This window comes from Schistocerca nitens, chromosome 1 (assembly GCF_023898315.1).
Source record: "Schistocerca nitens isolate TAMUIC-IGC-003100 chromosome 1, iqSchNite1.1, whole genome shotgun sequence".
Taxonomy (NCBI): Eukaryota; Metazoa; Arthropoda; class Insecta; order Orthoptera; family Acrididae; genus Schistocerca; species Schistocerca nitens.
Window position 1 is genome coordinate 458,607,020 of NC_064614.1, and position 15,598 is coordinate 458,622,617.

Below are 15,598 nucleotides of genomic sequence, written 5' to 3' on the forward strand. Positions count from 1 at the left end.
GACTCTACTTGTAAGATATACATACAGGGTCAGCTAAGACCGTTGTAAATGGAACTGTACAGTAACTGGTAGCTTATTAGAAGAGTCTTAGGAAAATTTTACTCATGTTTAAGTGAACACCTTTTGTGAAAAGAAGTAAAAAGGTTAAAGGCACGAGAGCTCCATTTGGTGGTGTTTACACCACAATGGCGGGTTGCGGCTTCTAGTACATTTCTCGGATATTTTTGTGAAAAGATTCAATGTCAACATTAACAAGCGTTATATCACTTTACGTGTTTTCAATAACTTTGGAATGCTTTTAAAAGTATGTGGTTCCGTTAAAAAATATTTGATACCTCTGTTGATAAAAGAGCTTAGAGTATTAAGTATGTAACAAAATTACGTGCCTCTCGGCGTGCAGTCATTTGCCGAAAATCTCGTTTAGATATCTTGAATCGTTCACGAAATAAATGGGGTGTAACGTCTTACGAGACTTGGTATTAACAAGCTTCAACAGTTTCTTGCTGCCGTTCGTTCCAAAGTGAAAGATGCATTAAGAAAACGCGAACTGCCATGTTAGTAAATTGACATTTGATCGAATATTCTCTAAGAGTCACTTCTATCTTCTGCTGCAGCTTGGAGTTAATATTTACAAGGAAGAGAGTTTGTATAACCCCTAAATGGTTAAACGCTGTGACGTGGTCCAGACATTCGGCACTAAAGAGGCTCGGATTACTTACTACTAGCGACACATGTTCCTACAAGTTCGGAAAAGAGAGTTCACAAGATATCGTTATGCCTACGTAGTTGATAAAGAAGAAATTTTTTTCGTATAGGGCAGTGATTATCACCTCGCAATTAAAAGCAGTAAACCGGAAGAAAAATTCGTGCGCATCAATTTTCGTTAGAATGCCCATTTAGAATTTCAGTTTACAAGATAGGAAAGCGTGGGTCGTCTCTCATCTCTAAATTAGACGACCATCGTGTTTAAGAGAGGTGGCACGAAATTTTTCCTAATAAAAAGCGGTACACTATAAAAGGCGAGCCTAAAACACGATCACGCGGCAAGTTCGGCACTGCGATCGCTTCTCAGCCGGATGCGGCAGTCGGAGCCTTCGGGGGAAAGAGGTCGCGGTTTTCCTGCGCCGCGCCGGTCCTCCAGTCATCGGCGATGACGCGACATTCCTGAAGGCCGCTCGGACGTAACGCTCGCTCGCCTGTTGCCTGCCCAACGAGGTTCTCTCCCGAAATACCGACACGTCACCGCTCATTACACGATTCATAAACAATCCTCGGCCGCCTCAAAATTACAGCCTATACCCCTCGTCCTAAGGGTGTTTTCTGCCGCTCCAAGTGCAGGCAGATGTCGCTAATGCGGCTCCTAAACATCAAAGGAACCGACAGCCGGTATATGTGACCATTACGGCAACTTAGACGGGATTGCGCAGTTTATACAGACATTAATTTCATCACTTCTATTAAGAGAATGAAACAGCAAATGCTGAAAATGAACATCGTAACTAAGCACGTCGCCCCTCAATTCGTCATTAAATGTTTCTACTGATCATTCATGAAAAAACTTGCGATCATTTTGAATTGTGTGCATATTTTCTTTAAAAGTTGATAGTAAACGTTACACATCAGTAATTATTTCTTTGTTTGTATGTATGTGTGTGTGTGTGTGTGTGTGTGTGTGTGTGTGTGAAAGTGTGTGGGTGTGTGGGTGCGTGTGTGTGTGTTAGACAGAGAGAGAGAGAAAGCAAATGTGATGTTCTCTGTGTTTATTAGCCAGATACCGTAACACCATGTTTTGTGTTGACAGATATAAACGAATGTGAACTGCCTGGTGCTTGCGGAATCAACACGCACTGTACCAACCTGCCTGGAAACTACACCTGTACTTGTCTGGACGGCTTTGTCGGAAATCCGTATGATGGGGTAAGTTTGTTTCAGGTGCCTCGCCATTGCTCCGCACATTTAACCGCCAAAAAAGCAAGTGCGGAGTAAACGACCAGCAACAGTAAACTATGAAATAACTATCATTAGCCTGCAGTATGCTACTTGACGCTAAATTCGGCATACTTGGTAAACTTAATTCACAGAAGGAACGCAATTGAAACATTATCCAGGAAGTAAGTGAAGGATGTAAAATGAAAGACAGACAGATAGTTCGAAATATTTACTTCAAATGTGAGCTACTACCCCAGCACAGGAAATGAAATACTTTGAATATAGTGGAATCAAATTTTGTGTTCATGTGCTGTTGAAGTCTGCTTTTTGGGATTGAAACCAGTGTGAGGCGGCCGTCTACACCTGATTTTAAAACTGTGAAAATATTCAGCGGAGAGGACGTGCCTCAGCGGGGTGCCCATCGGCGGGGACGAAATTATTACTACAGAAGGATGCCCAGACCGCTTCCAGTGTAACGTCCGCAGAATATGTGTGCTGCGCAGTGTCTTATATAGGCGAGCGTTATCCTGGGTCAGCACATCAACTGTGCTGAATACTGTGCGCCTTTGGTTCTGAGATCGAGGTAAATACGAGAAGCGGTAGCTGTATTTCGTCTTTGTGAAGCACTGGTCTCCGTAACGCACTGAAGCACTACTTCACAAGGGCATCGCTGCTGTGATATGGTCAATCACTCCACTCTTTGTCGCTCTCGTTTTGACGCCTACAGAAAATAGCCTTCGCCAATAGCGCACCACCACGCTGGTCGTGTAATCCCGACGACAAAGTAGCTGGAGTGTTTCGTTAAGCGCGTTCCGAAATTCTATCAAGAACCGTATTTTGCAGTAAGTGGAAGAATAATTCGTAGCTGTTATTTTCATCTGCTACAGCAGCGATACTGCAAATGATAAGTCGAATACAATTGTCAGATCCTTATCTTTCAGGTGCGCTCGCATTTCTCATTACATGGGTTGCCACCTTCTGGAAACAGGGCAAACTTACTTTCTAAGTAACGCTAACAATTTTCGCAGTACAGTACAAAATAGTGTTAGTTATTTAACAGTTTTCAAATCAGCCCTTTAAAATCAATTCTCGCATAAGACGATTAAGTCAGGCACAGACTGATGCGTAGATACTTTCTTAATAATTCTATTTACGATGAATGTGACCCAAGAGGTGTGTACTTACAAGTGGTAATATAATGACAAGTTGCATTATCACAACCACCTCCTGCATTTAACGCCGACGCACAAGCCCAGTATCGAGCGAGGTGGCGCAGTGGTTAGCACACTGGCCTAACATTAGGGATGACGACCCAACAGTCTGTGACAAAAGAGTAGCACCGGCGTCAAGCATGGCACAGATGAGCACATTTCAGTGCAACGCAACCAGAGCCTACGATATGGATGAATGAAACGATCAAGTTGCGAGAGTATTAAGCAAACATAGAGTCATTGTGCCAGAAAAAATTTAAAAAATACTTGGTCACCGCTGACTGACGAATGGCTAAGTTGTCTGATTAGCCCCTGTTTTTCTTTATGTTTTTCATCGATGCGACATTCTTAGCCTGGATAAAAAAGCCATCTTTCGGCTTTAGAACATCGTACATACCAGAAACTGCTGAAGCTTTATAGCTGATTCCAGTATGTTGGTGCATCTGGTGTGATTCGGTGGTGACCTGTTGCAGCGCAGCACGTCAGCCGCCCGTCTTCGCGCCCCATAATAACCATCGTTCAACTCGAACACCAGTGGCAAGCAGAACTCTGCCATTAATCAACTAGCGATACTTTCTCCACAGAGGTATGAAAACAGTTCACAAGAATCTCCAGCTCAGAGCTACTGCCCTTCAACCCTTCCCTTGGATATGATAACACGGTTGATTTGGTAATTGTCGAAGAGAGGCTGAATGCTCTCCTTTATGTAACAAAACTCAACTCCGTGACCCATCAGACTTTCCTCGCAGATGTGCTTAATATATGGCTATCAGGTTTTCGCGGAAGCACGTTTTATGCCCAGACTTGTTGTATAGTGAGAGACCGATGTGATGAACACCATCGTCTTACATGTCTGGGCCAACTGTAAGTCTGCAATAGCAGAGCACTGCGTTAATACAGGACACCGCACGATGTACGAAAATTCAAAGATCATATCCTCAGTTTCATTTTTGTCAGATTGTGTGGCAAAGGACGCAATAAACATTCCGATAACAAACAGGGACTCAAGATTCCAGTTAAGTATAGTATGAATCCTATACTGACATAGTAAGAAATATGAATTTCCGACGACACTTGACACCGTAGCATACTGGAGCTTCCACCTAACAACATTATTGTTTTCGCTCTGAGCCACACTGACATTCGGCAGCAGTTCCGGTCACTTGGCGCAAGCGTCGAAGTCTCTGAACACGCTCCGTCATCCATCTGAATGAAATTCGATTTTGCATGCGAGACTCGATACAGACAGTTGTAGCACGGTCTCTGGTAGTTGCTACTTGCCTGCAATAGCAAACAGTCACCACATAACTAGGTCGAGCAGTTGCCTCTAGGAATTATTCTGGGATATTGGCAGTAGGCTACAGAGCCATTTATTGAATGGTAAACCCAGTTCTCTTACCCTTTATGAACACTGTACCGAATGGCATATTCCAGCAGGATAACGCGCACTTCCACTCTAAAATGCACACCACAGGCACCTTGAGGAATTTACCTATCCTTGATATGCCTGTACAGAGCCTGTCTGGGATGTGATGGCGCCAGCCAGCACTCTTCATGAAGTGATTCAGTATGTGTTTCGGTGACGGTAAAAAATCCCTCAGGATGATATGCAGGGGTGGGTTGTTTTAATTCCACAACGACTACAACTGTGTATTCATGCTCGTGCGGATTGCACCTCATGCCGACGTTGATAATGGATATGAAACGAAATGGAATGAAATATTAATTATTTGTATGATGAACATCTCCACAAAGTTTGATAAACATTGGACTGGTGCTTCACAATGTTAAATATTTTCAATTTCTGTCAGTGTATTTCTGATAGTCACTTTCAGCTTCATATTCAGACACCGACAGGATGTAGCCCAACGTAATCTCCATACTACGATCCATGTGTTGTAGAGGAAATATAAATAATATGACAATGAATGGAGGTTTTCTTTAATGCGTATAACATATGTGGTGGCCTGAAGAGAGAGCAGCAGATAAGGCGGTGCTGTGTGCCGGCAGTGCGTGCGCCAGGACGAGTGCTCGCTGCCCGGTGCGTGCGGACCCGGCGCGCTGTGCGTAGCGACGCTGGACGGCCACGAGTGCCACTGCCCGCCGGGCTCGGTGGGCGGCGACCCCTACTCGGAGGGCTGCGCCGGACCCGACGCGTGCGCGCGCAGCCCCTGCGGCCGCGGAGCCATCTGCACCAACCACGACCTCGGCTTCAGGTGCACCTGTCCGCCCGGCTACGACGGAGACCCCAACGTCGCCTGCCAAGGTAAGCCTTTGTCACAAAGTCTCATTCTGACCGTGTATTCTAACACAGCGGCCGTCCAATTACAGCAGTGCTTCGCAATTTCTGAAACATTGCTCGCATTTTCCATCGTTATAGAGTCTTTTCACGTAAGTATGTGTGCCACAGTGCTACCGCAATATGAAGAAAACCTGCCCATGTAAATCTCTCATAAAATTTCTAAATTCCTGATCTTTTTTACCTTTTATCCGAAACAGGGACCCCTACTCTTCAACTGGAACAGCGGGCTACCACATTTCCAATTTGAATGACAGTAAGCACCTCCGTTGTTATCTATTGTCCGAACAGCCAACAGTGAGACTGAAGCATGGCATATTAATGAAAAGAACCCTATAAGCAGGAAACTATGTGATCAGTGGAGCTACAGCTTCGAATAATGGCCTCAGTAAGATTAGAATGTCTCTTCCAGTATCTATCACAAAAACCTACGTGCTGCCTGAGGCACTTCAAATGTAGCGTGACCTGTCAGCCCTACCAAACTGCAGACTGTCATCTTGAGCGAAAGATATTTATTTCAGACAAATTTGTTCAAGGAATTTTCATTAACTTTGGCTGTTGATGACTTTGTTAACCCTCTAGCCATTACTTATTCCTCCATTACAAGGGCTCCTCTACTTTTGCGCAAATAACATAAAACGCTAATTTGAAAAATTTTGTAAGAAGAAACAAGTAAATGCTGCAATACCAGCTGTAGGTTCTTTGTCTCGTACCCCACGACACCCGTAGGATATTGCTGTTTTATGATGCTTACCTTCCCACTGACAGCTTTGCTGTTCTGTAAGCTTCTGTCAAGCATATGAATCTTCACAACTTTAGGCTTCGATACATAATTTGAGTTATTATTTTGGAATATGCGATAGATCCAAATTCTTCAGCAGCGAAATATGTCACATTGTTAACTGCAATTAGTAGTTTCTTCCAATTTTATTCCTACAACAAGAGTACAAAGTGCCAGTAGCAGCTGCAACATCGACACCTGCCAGCTTCATTGCAACTAACGTCATTCATAATAAAACCTGTTAAACAAGTGACTCCTATTGTCAATTTCATTAACATTTAGATGAAGCGTCCTTACAGAAAAAAATCATTTATTAGGGAATTATCAGAATGTAATTCCTTCATTTTCTCTGAGTCTTTCTTTGTAGTGGTAGACAATATGCACTTCTAAACTTAGAGCCCAAGATCTGTCTACATAATATTTGCTAAACTGGTTATTTATTACAGTCAATTCTGCGGAATGGATCAAGTTATCGTGGTCGGAATTCAGTAGTAAAAGGTCATCTTTAGATTTTGGTGGTTATATACATTGTATCGCGTCATGCTCATCGCTGTGACTGGCTGCATCATCATCAACATGCAAATATTTGACATGAAAGACAATGTTTTCTGCCCGGACAGGATTTGTTTATTTCCCAAATTCGATTTCAGTGTATGTATCATTTTCAAGTAATAATTCAACATGGCAATCATTAATATGCGGTATAAGTATAGTATTTTATTGGTGACAGAACAGTGTACTAACAACATTACATTAGTATTTACTTCATTTGCTGATTAAATTATAGCTATTCGGAGTAGTATATTTTTAGGTTGGTTAGTACCTGCAAGTAATTATTGGAAGTGCAAGCCATTAATGCTTAATGTCCCCTGGGCAGCAGGTCAGGTGCTGAAGTGAAGAGTGCACTCGGTTAGTCTGTATGACTGGCGCAGTCCACTTAGTGGTGCAGTTACTACAGTGCAGCAAACATCAAGTAGTAAACTATGTGACGTGTTTGTGGGAAGACTATTAGCTACAGAGAAAAACAACTAACACGCTGAAGTGGGTGCATATTAAGCTGTAAATGATCACAACATACCCCTAACATCATGCATATTCTCCACTGTTAAATGAACATCGTTTTCGTGTCCAACCATTTTTACATATTTCACGATGTTTACAATTTTTTTCAATAAATAAATGTTTTAATATCGATACGGGCATTGTAATGATGAACATGTGTTACACTGTAGGTGGTCAACTGAGAACTGAAGACGTTGTATCTCTTGTCGGCTGCGTGCATTTCTTGTAAATGGTTTGTCTTCCCTTACAATATTCATTGCACATTTCCGATCATTGTTACCTCAATACCCACGTATTGAGGGCGGCCTTCCAGCTGACTAGTTCTCATTATACTACCCTACTGCTTCAGAAGAGAGACGACCGTCGACTCACAACATCATTGGAAGGCACGGTAAAATACTGTTTCTTACAGCATGAAATTCTCCAGCATATATCATGAGCACTCTCACTGTAGAAACTGAAAGCGTGTGCCCTGGAGCCACTGTGTCCCCGTGTAGTTGGCTAGGCAGCAAGCAGGTGGTGGCAGGTGTGTTGGCGTTGCGCAGAGCCGGAGGCGAAGGACGCGTGCGCGGCGGCGGCGTGCGGCCAGGGCGCCGAGTGCCGGCGAGACGGCGAGGCGGGCGCCGCGCGTTGCGCCTGCCCGGCCGGCTTCACGGGCGACCCGCTGCTCGCCTGCAGCGACATCAACGAGTGCTCCGCCGGCGCCGCCAGCTGCGGTGTCAACGCCAAGTGCATCAACGTGCCCGGCTCCTACAAGTGCATCTGTCCGCAGGGCTTCTCCGGACACGGCAACATCTTCTGCGAAAGTTAGTAGTACTGCGGGAGCGGCACCGGGCACCACGCGCCTCTCGTCTCACAGCTAGTGGGACCTCCGTCGCGAGTTTCAGACAGCATTTCAAATTTTAAAATACGTGTAGTATCGCATTTTTATTTTCTTTCCGTTATGCAGAGGAGGGTAACAGTTATCAATGTTTTATGGAAGCCAATACAATTCTTCCTGAAGTTAAAATCTTATGCCTCATCATATCCCTCTCCGAAGTTCTCCAAACCTTGACGTTTCGACCCGTATGCTGGAATCTTCTTCAGGGAGTCTTCCGGTGTCCCGGGGCGCTGAGCACGGTCGAAAACGCGTCGCGTCAATTTGCGAAGGCTCTTTTCCTGGCACTTCAGAGAAGCCTGTAATAAGTGACGTGACACTTGTTTTTGATAGTATTCAGCCACTTGGTGACACCAGAAACCTTCTGAAGAAGACACCCAGCAGAGACGGCGAAACTCGAAGTTTTGGACAAGTCTAAAGTGGAATATGACATGGCGTAACAGCTCAGTTTTAACTTCAATGAAAATGGCCACTGAAGACTAACATAGGATGTTTCGCACTACCACAGGTTGTAGAGAGGACGTATTTGATCAGGTTTTACATAGGAACCCATGTCCAGAAACACAGCATCAAAGTTATAGGCACCGGCGCCCGTAATTGTAAGTACGTACAGGGCGATTCCGTGGTGATGTTACAAACTTTCAAGGATGATTGAGACAGATAAATGTATCAGTGTGAGGCAAGTGTTCCTCTATCGGAAACGAACGAGTCGAAAGCTATAGGTGAAAACCGTTGTGATACCTTTGACAGTAGAATACGTGAACCGGTACTGTTGTTGCTAAGAATGTGAGGTGGGAAACCTTTAGAGATGGTAGTATGAACCAAAACAAGAAAAAATATCTCGTAAACATGGGCTCTTGGGCTCTAAACAGCATACCTTAAGAACTATGCACGCTTGTTACATAGAAAAAATGAATTTCAGACTAGCGAAGATGAACAATTTTCATAGCTCCTCAGGTATGCACTTCAGAGCCCATATTTACTAGACTTTTTCTTTCATTGGTCCGATCTACCTCCTCTGAAATCTGCATACCCTACATTCTTAGCAACGACAGCACCGGTACGTGTATTCCATTGTCAGAGGTATCAGAAAGATTTTCGCTTCTAACTTTCGACTCGTTCGTTTCCGAAACAGGGACCCTTACCTTAAATTGATACATTTATCCTTCTCCAACATCCTATACCCTATATTAGCTATATACTACAATACATATAGAAAATGAGAAAGTAAGTAACATGTGCCTCTTCTTTTAATGAGTTTGTCGAAATCATTTTGTTTGTAAACAATCAACAAGTTCTGAAATGTTTTCCCGCATACAAGGGCAAACTATTCACTGCACGCGACAGAAAAAAACTATGGCAATCATAACTGAATGATGCGAACAGATTACATTGACAGTTTGATTTACCTACAATTTTTGCTTGTTAGTCTCACATACACGGAGAAAAATCTCGCTCTCATTGAAAGCTGATGCCCTCTAAAGTTCTGTACTTGTGGACCACGGAAAGTAGACAAATAGATCGTAGAGTTTATGACATGTACGTTGTAGTGCCCGAAGTGCTGCTCTCCACAGTATGAACGGTTTTCAGTGCTCGTTTTAGTAGCTGCGGGACTGGCGTTTGGACTATTTTTCTCAATTTGGCTTTCATTGTACTTGTCTGTCTTTCCTGATTTTCTTCCAATGTTGTTTTCCTTATTTATTTGTTGGTCGTCTTGGCTTCACACATGTATGTTCTCCCTCATATCCTTCCTTACTTATTTCAACAATGATAACATGTAAATTTTTCGGATCCCTTTAATAGTGCTGCAGACAGTACGGTAATACAATGCCAGTAACTGAAATGTAGAAAAAGGATGAAAAGGGCAGATTACCTCTCTGCTCTTCTTTGCGGACTATCTCTGTATCTTTTCTTTCGCCTTAGGCTCCGTTTCGTTCTGAGTCCTCCTGTGGTACCCTTTTCTCTCCACTTCTCCTTTTAGCTCCCTTTTTCTCTCGTCAACATACAGAAATTTCAGTGTGTTTATTTGTGAATATACTACATTTACCCATAACCATAAACTAACACCCATAGATTCCGCGATCTGTATTCCTAAATGTCTGTACAGCGTCGCTTCTCTGTGATGTGGTTAGGTGTAAGTTCTTGTGCTTTTCCTGTTTCTGTAGCCACTGTCGATTCTTTGTGGCCTTCTATGGTTAAGATGACGACAGACTGTGTACTACGTAAAACTGTCTTGCTATTTAACGGCATGTTTTTTCCAGGTGCCTTTATGTTTGTTTCTTATAACTAATATACCTATTTTCCAGACATGTATTTCTTTTACAGTACAGCTTGAGATCGATACTTATCAATGAACAAACTTCTATTTTCTGTGCTTTTTGGTATAATTGTAAGAACACTGCTTGATTTGAAGAAAGTTAATAAGTGTCTTTTCTTTTACAGACTTCAGTTTTTCTTAGAATAATCTCTTAAAAATTGTTGCTTATGAAGCTTTGTGTATCCTTATGTTTCTTTGCTTTTAGATTTTCGGCTACTTATACTCTAGGATTAAAAAGTGATGACGATGTTAACCACCCAATGAGTGATGAATTGTATTTCCTCTTTATTAGTGCAATATGGTTCGATAACCTGGTATAGAATGAAACATCATATCAGTAGTGGTCAGCACTGTCGTCTCTCATTAGAAACAAGTGTTCAATGACATTTTTCTCGTACACTTATTGTTTATTTTTCATTGTAAATATTTTGTCTGGAAATTTTGCTTATCTTTGACTTTATAGATTGGACTCAATATCTTGAAAATATGTCATTTAACTGACTGTATTTTTCTTTCAGAGCTTGCTTACAAACGCCTTGTGCCTCTGTTATCTTCACATTTCCCACTCTTACTGTGTAGTACAGTTTCATAAGCCTTGGATCGGTTTTGGTCAGATGTAATTCTCTTCATATCACCTTTCGCTTCATTATGTTAGGCTGAAACGATCTCTAGCTCGGGCGCTAACTGTTCACTTTTGCAAATATTCCAGATGTCAACGAATGCGATGACAGCCCTTGTGGCGAGAACGCTATATGCACTGACACGGTCGGCAGCTTTATTTGTACCTGCAAGGAAGACTATACCGGAGACGCTTTCAAGGGCTGCACTGGTAAGTTATATACTTACATCTGATACTCGACCTCACAATGCGAGGCAGATAATCGATCATATTCCTAATATATGTTGGTGCACAACAAAAAATGCTTCAAATATATGCATAATAGCCGCCGTTTACTTAAGCGCTAGTCAGAGAAGTCATAAAGTAAATGCTAACATACCTAATGGTTGCCTCCAATACTTTACTTCTGCTCTTATACATGCCTCGTTATAGGTGATTCCCCCTGCCCGTAGATCTAAATTGTATTCAATCAGTTAATGCATCAGTGGTTATTCATTTGCAGACTTTTTCCTGACTCCGAGCCTCTGTTGTCAATTACATCATTTATTTTTCGGAACAAGCAGCGTCGCTTTAAATTGCCCTCTGTAAAAGGGCAAGGTTTTCACAGATAGTATGAAGTGGAACAGTGGATCTGAAAAAAAAACGGTTCAATAACGCTATACCTGGCCCCAGAAGACAAATAAGGGACGATCAAAAAGTTTCCGTTTGAGGCTGTTGCTGCAGCGTATATGCAAACCAGCGTGACTCCGATGTGTGTATATAAGCACCTTCATGTTGGCAAGGGGTTAGTGTGGCCCTCGAAAGGAAACTTTTTGATCGCTCCTTATAGAAAGTGCAGTGTCACACATCTAGAATCTAGACTGTATTCGGATGTGTCTGATGACTTCTTCCGATGGCAAGTAAAGGATATAGAGGACTTGACATGACTAAAACTTTTCTTATTAGTGCCTGTCAGATTAAAATATTGATGGTTTTGGTGAAAGGTATTAGGTTCTTCACGAATCACTTGGTACAAAAAGTGTATATCGCATTGAATCTTACTATTACTGTATTCCACCTACTGTCACTATTCTTCCCTTGCAGGCTAACAGCTACTCGAGAGTGGAAAATTTAAAAGTTTCCGTTTCATTGAGGGAAAGAGAAAAGGAAGAAGATTTGCTTTAGCAACACGTTTTTACGACGAAGTCATTATGGTTACACAAGCTTGAATTCATCCATGCCGTGAAAGGAAATCTGTCGTATTCTTTTCGAAAGAAAATATTTCTCCAATCATTGTAGAAGAACAACAAAAATTTCAAGTCTGGAAAGGCGGTTGGGTATCTGAACCGCAGATTTCGTACGAGTGCAGGTTGCTAACCATTGGGACATCTCGCTCTGTCAGCAATGAAGAATAGCAATTATCTGTCATGGAGCAACGATGGAGATCTGAAGAATTTACGAGCCTGCGCAACAATTTTCTTCGTGGTAGAATGAAATTTTCACTCCAGAGAGGAAGATTTGCTGATGTATAACATGAAAACACAAGATCTGCGTAAGAAGCAAATACTATTTTGATACTTTCATTAACGAATTCAGTCTAGTTAGGAAATACTTTTATTTTTATACTTCAGACATTACTAGTTTCGCCCCGTTGACCATCGCAAGATTATCACGACGTCAAACATCTCACAGTATTGTAGCCAAGAGTATATTACCTAGTACATAATATCAGATGTTTGACGTAGTGATGATGCAAAGACGGTCGGTGGACCGAAGCTATTAGCCTGTGAAGTATAAATAACATACGCTATCTAGATTGAGTTCATTAGTAAAGATATGGTGATCTGTGAGGTTTTCGCAGAGTGCATATTTAATGATATATTTTGGGGGCTTCGGCCAAGTTGTTGTTCGTCTCCTTCAAGTGCTGCAAGATGTGTTGTTATATGTCTTCACAAAATCCAAGCTCGCAGCATCTGAGGAAAGCTACTAGATCGCCAAAAAAATCGTACAGAAAAGGGAAAAAGCAAGTCGGGTTAAGACCTGAAACTACGGCATTAAAAGATATGCTTACAGATTGAACTCGAACGCTTGGCTTTAACGGACATGCTCGTTCTAACCTAAATTTTCAGGAATGCCGCACAGTCCCGCACAAAGCATCAGACAGGCAGTATCAGCTCCTAATTTCCATATACTGCAAAGTCTCTCTTAGAAACCATATAGAGACCAGTAAACCCGGATTCTGCAAACAATCGAACTCCCATCTACATAACAGATTCAGACTTAAGATTAATTTACGAATGATTTAATGTGTTAAGTATTTGTCGTTCAGCATGTAAGCGAGATCATGTTTAGAAAGGGGTTGAAATTATGGTTAAAGTTTGTTGGAAGCCGCCAAGTGCTGTCATTCTGTTTGAATATAGTCTGGGTATTTGCGGGCCACAAACATTGCCTCAAGTTACCTTCAACCGCGTTTTTTTTAATAACTCGAAAACTTCCCTCATGCCAAAACGTACCCCAGTACAAAATTTAGCTACATTAAATTTCCTTCAAATAGGCTCCGAGCTACATAAAATTTTTTACAAGTAGGTCCCATTCATTTTTTCTGTAGGACTAATAGTTTGCGCGTAGTGAGAGAGAGAATATGAAAATCTTGCGCATGGTATTTGAAGGTGTTGCGGGTTGCATAAAATCCATAGGTGCAGCTAAGTCAATCTTTATACACAGTTTCTAACCGTAATTCCTGTACTGCTCTGTTAAATCATTAACATATGATTATACATCTTTATGAGTAGAGTATGTGAAGATCTTAAATTTGTTAAATTTGGTCAATAATTGTATCAAATATGAAAATCACATTTTTGTTGCCCCTGGAAGCAGTTAGATAGGCAATCTGCTACTGGGGCTGAGCATCATGAACCACGACCCGGATTAGCCGTCGAATGATGTTGAAAGATAAGCGCCAGATACCGTCCGCTGTTGGCAGACTAAGTGAGGGTGAACATGCCCGTTGCAGATATCAACGAGTGCGTGGCGCTGGACCGCCCGTGCGGCACGAACGCGCTGTGCGAGAACGCGGTGCCGGGCTACACGTGCGTGTGCCCGCAAGGCTACGCGGGCAAGCCCGACGCCAAGGTGGCGTGCGAGCAGGTGGACGTGAACATCCTTTGCCGCTCCAACTTCGACTGCGCCAACAACGCCGAGTGCGTGGACGGGCAGTGCTTCTGCCAGAAGGGCTTCGTGGCGCGCGCCGCCGACTGCGTCGACATCGACGAGTGCTCGCAGGGGCAGCCGTGCGGCGCCTCTGCGCGCTGCACCAACGTCCAGGGCGGCTACCACTGCGAGTGCGAGCCCGGCTTCGTCGGCAGCCCGCCGCGTCTGCCCTGCAAAGGTGCGTAGCTGGCGGCGTGTCACCACCGACAGTAATTAACTGCGACACAGGAGTAGCGCATCAACTACTAATACTACAGGCCCTATGCGGAACGGATAAGAATCGTGGCGGAATCACTTCGCTGGACTGCTTACCTAAAAAAAGATACTGCAGGTCGACCCTCTGTTCCAAGGTCTCCATATCCGTTCGCAATGGTCCATAGATTATCCTGCTTCCTCCCATTCTGTTGTAGCCTCTTTTTCCCTCTCGTGGAATTATACAGTTAACAACGTCCAACAAGTCCAACTGATTTACAATTTACAGTTTGCTCAAATTTCTTTTCATCACTTTAATTGTTTAATTTGTGTGAAAAACATTGTTAAAAACAGTATTGACCTCTAGGTCCGTAATATGGAATAATTTATATTATCATAAGATGGAAATGGTTAACGTACGACCTGTTTAAAATACTGGGTAACAGGTCTTAAACTATGTAGTGTATAAAATAACTAAAACTAATGAAATTTCACCATTGAACACGCTCCGTGAGTGCTCCTGTGTGGATAGATCACACAAAATGTCTTCCAGTTTCTTCGGCAGGGCTTCTGTCAAAATATTTATCAAATATGAACAGTTCCACGGCATGTGCGTATTCTGCTACGACATAAGGTATGCATACACACATAGTCACAGATGGTGCTGAAAAGAATCGATAAGTTATATAGTATCTTTTATGACGCGAACCGATATTTCATTGGCCTCTTGGGAACTGGGTAAAATACCGCAATGATTAGAAAAATATTTGACAAGAGCAAGGCTGAAATCCGTCTGGTCATTTTGCTTTACGGCACTCGTTCGGTTTTCGAAATTACGTCAGGTGACGATAAATTCTGAATTTTTTCCTTTCTCTCTCTAACAGAAAATATGCTCAGATTATAAAAAGAGAGATATCTTAACTTAATTATTTATTATTCCTAAATATTTTTTCCTTACATAATAGTTGCTCCTTGCAGAATATCAGTAGTGAATCATCGACAATAAAGTACTGTATGTACTACTCACTTAATAAGTTAACATATTTACAATTAAAAAAATGTGATATGTCTGTGATATTAAACCGCAAAACAGCTTTTAATATACCAGTGAATTAAAGTTAG

At 42.4% G+C, this 15,598-nt stretch overlaps 1 protein-coding gene across 1 annotated transcript in view; it reads left to right on the top strand.

Moving 5' to 3' along the window:
* The window catches only part of LOC126253539 (uncharacterized), a 606,491-nt gene that overhangs the window by 189,346 nt on the left and 401,547 nt on the right, over positions 1-15,598 (top strand). Inside the window, exons 7-12 of the mRNA XM_049954972.1 lie at positions 1,802-1,917; positions 5,151-5,406; positions 7,474-7,478; positions 7,842-8,088; positions 11,186-11,305; positions 14,088-14,462. Of these exons, the coding sequence (XP_049810929.1) occupies positions 1,802-1,917; positions 5,151-5,406; positions 7,474-7,478; positions 7,842-8,088; positions 11,186-11,305; positions 14,088-14,462 (1,119 nt within the window). The remainder of the gene's footprint in view (positions 1-1,801; positions 1,918-5,150; positions 5,407-7,473; positions 7,479-7,841; positions 8,089-11,185; positions 11,306-14,087; positions 14,463-15,598) is intronic.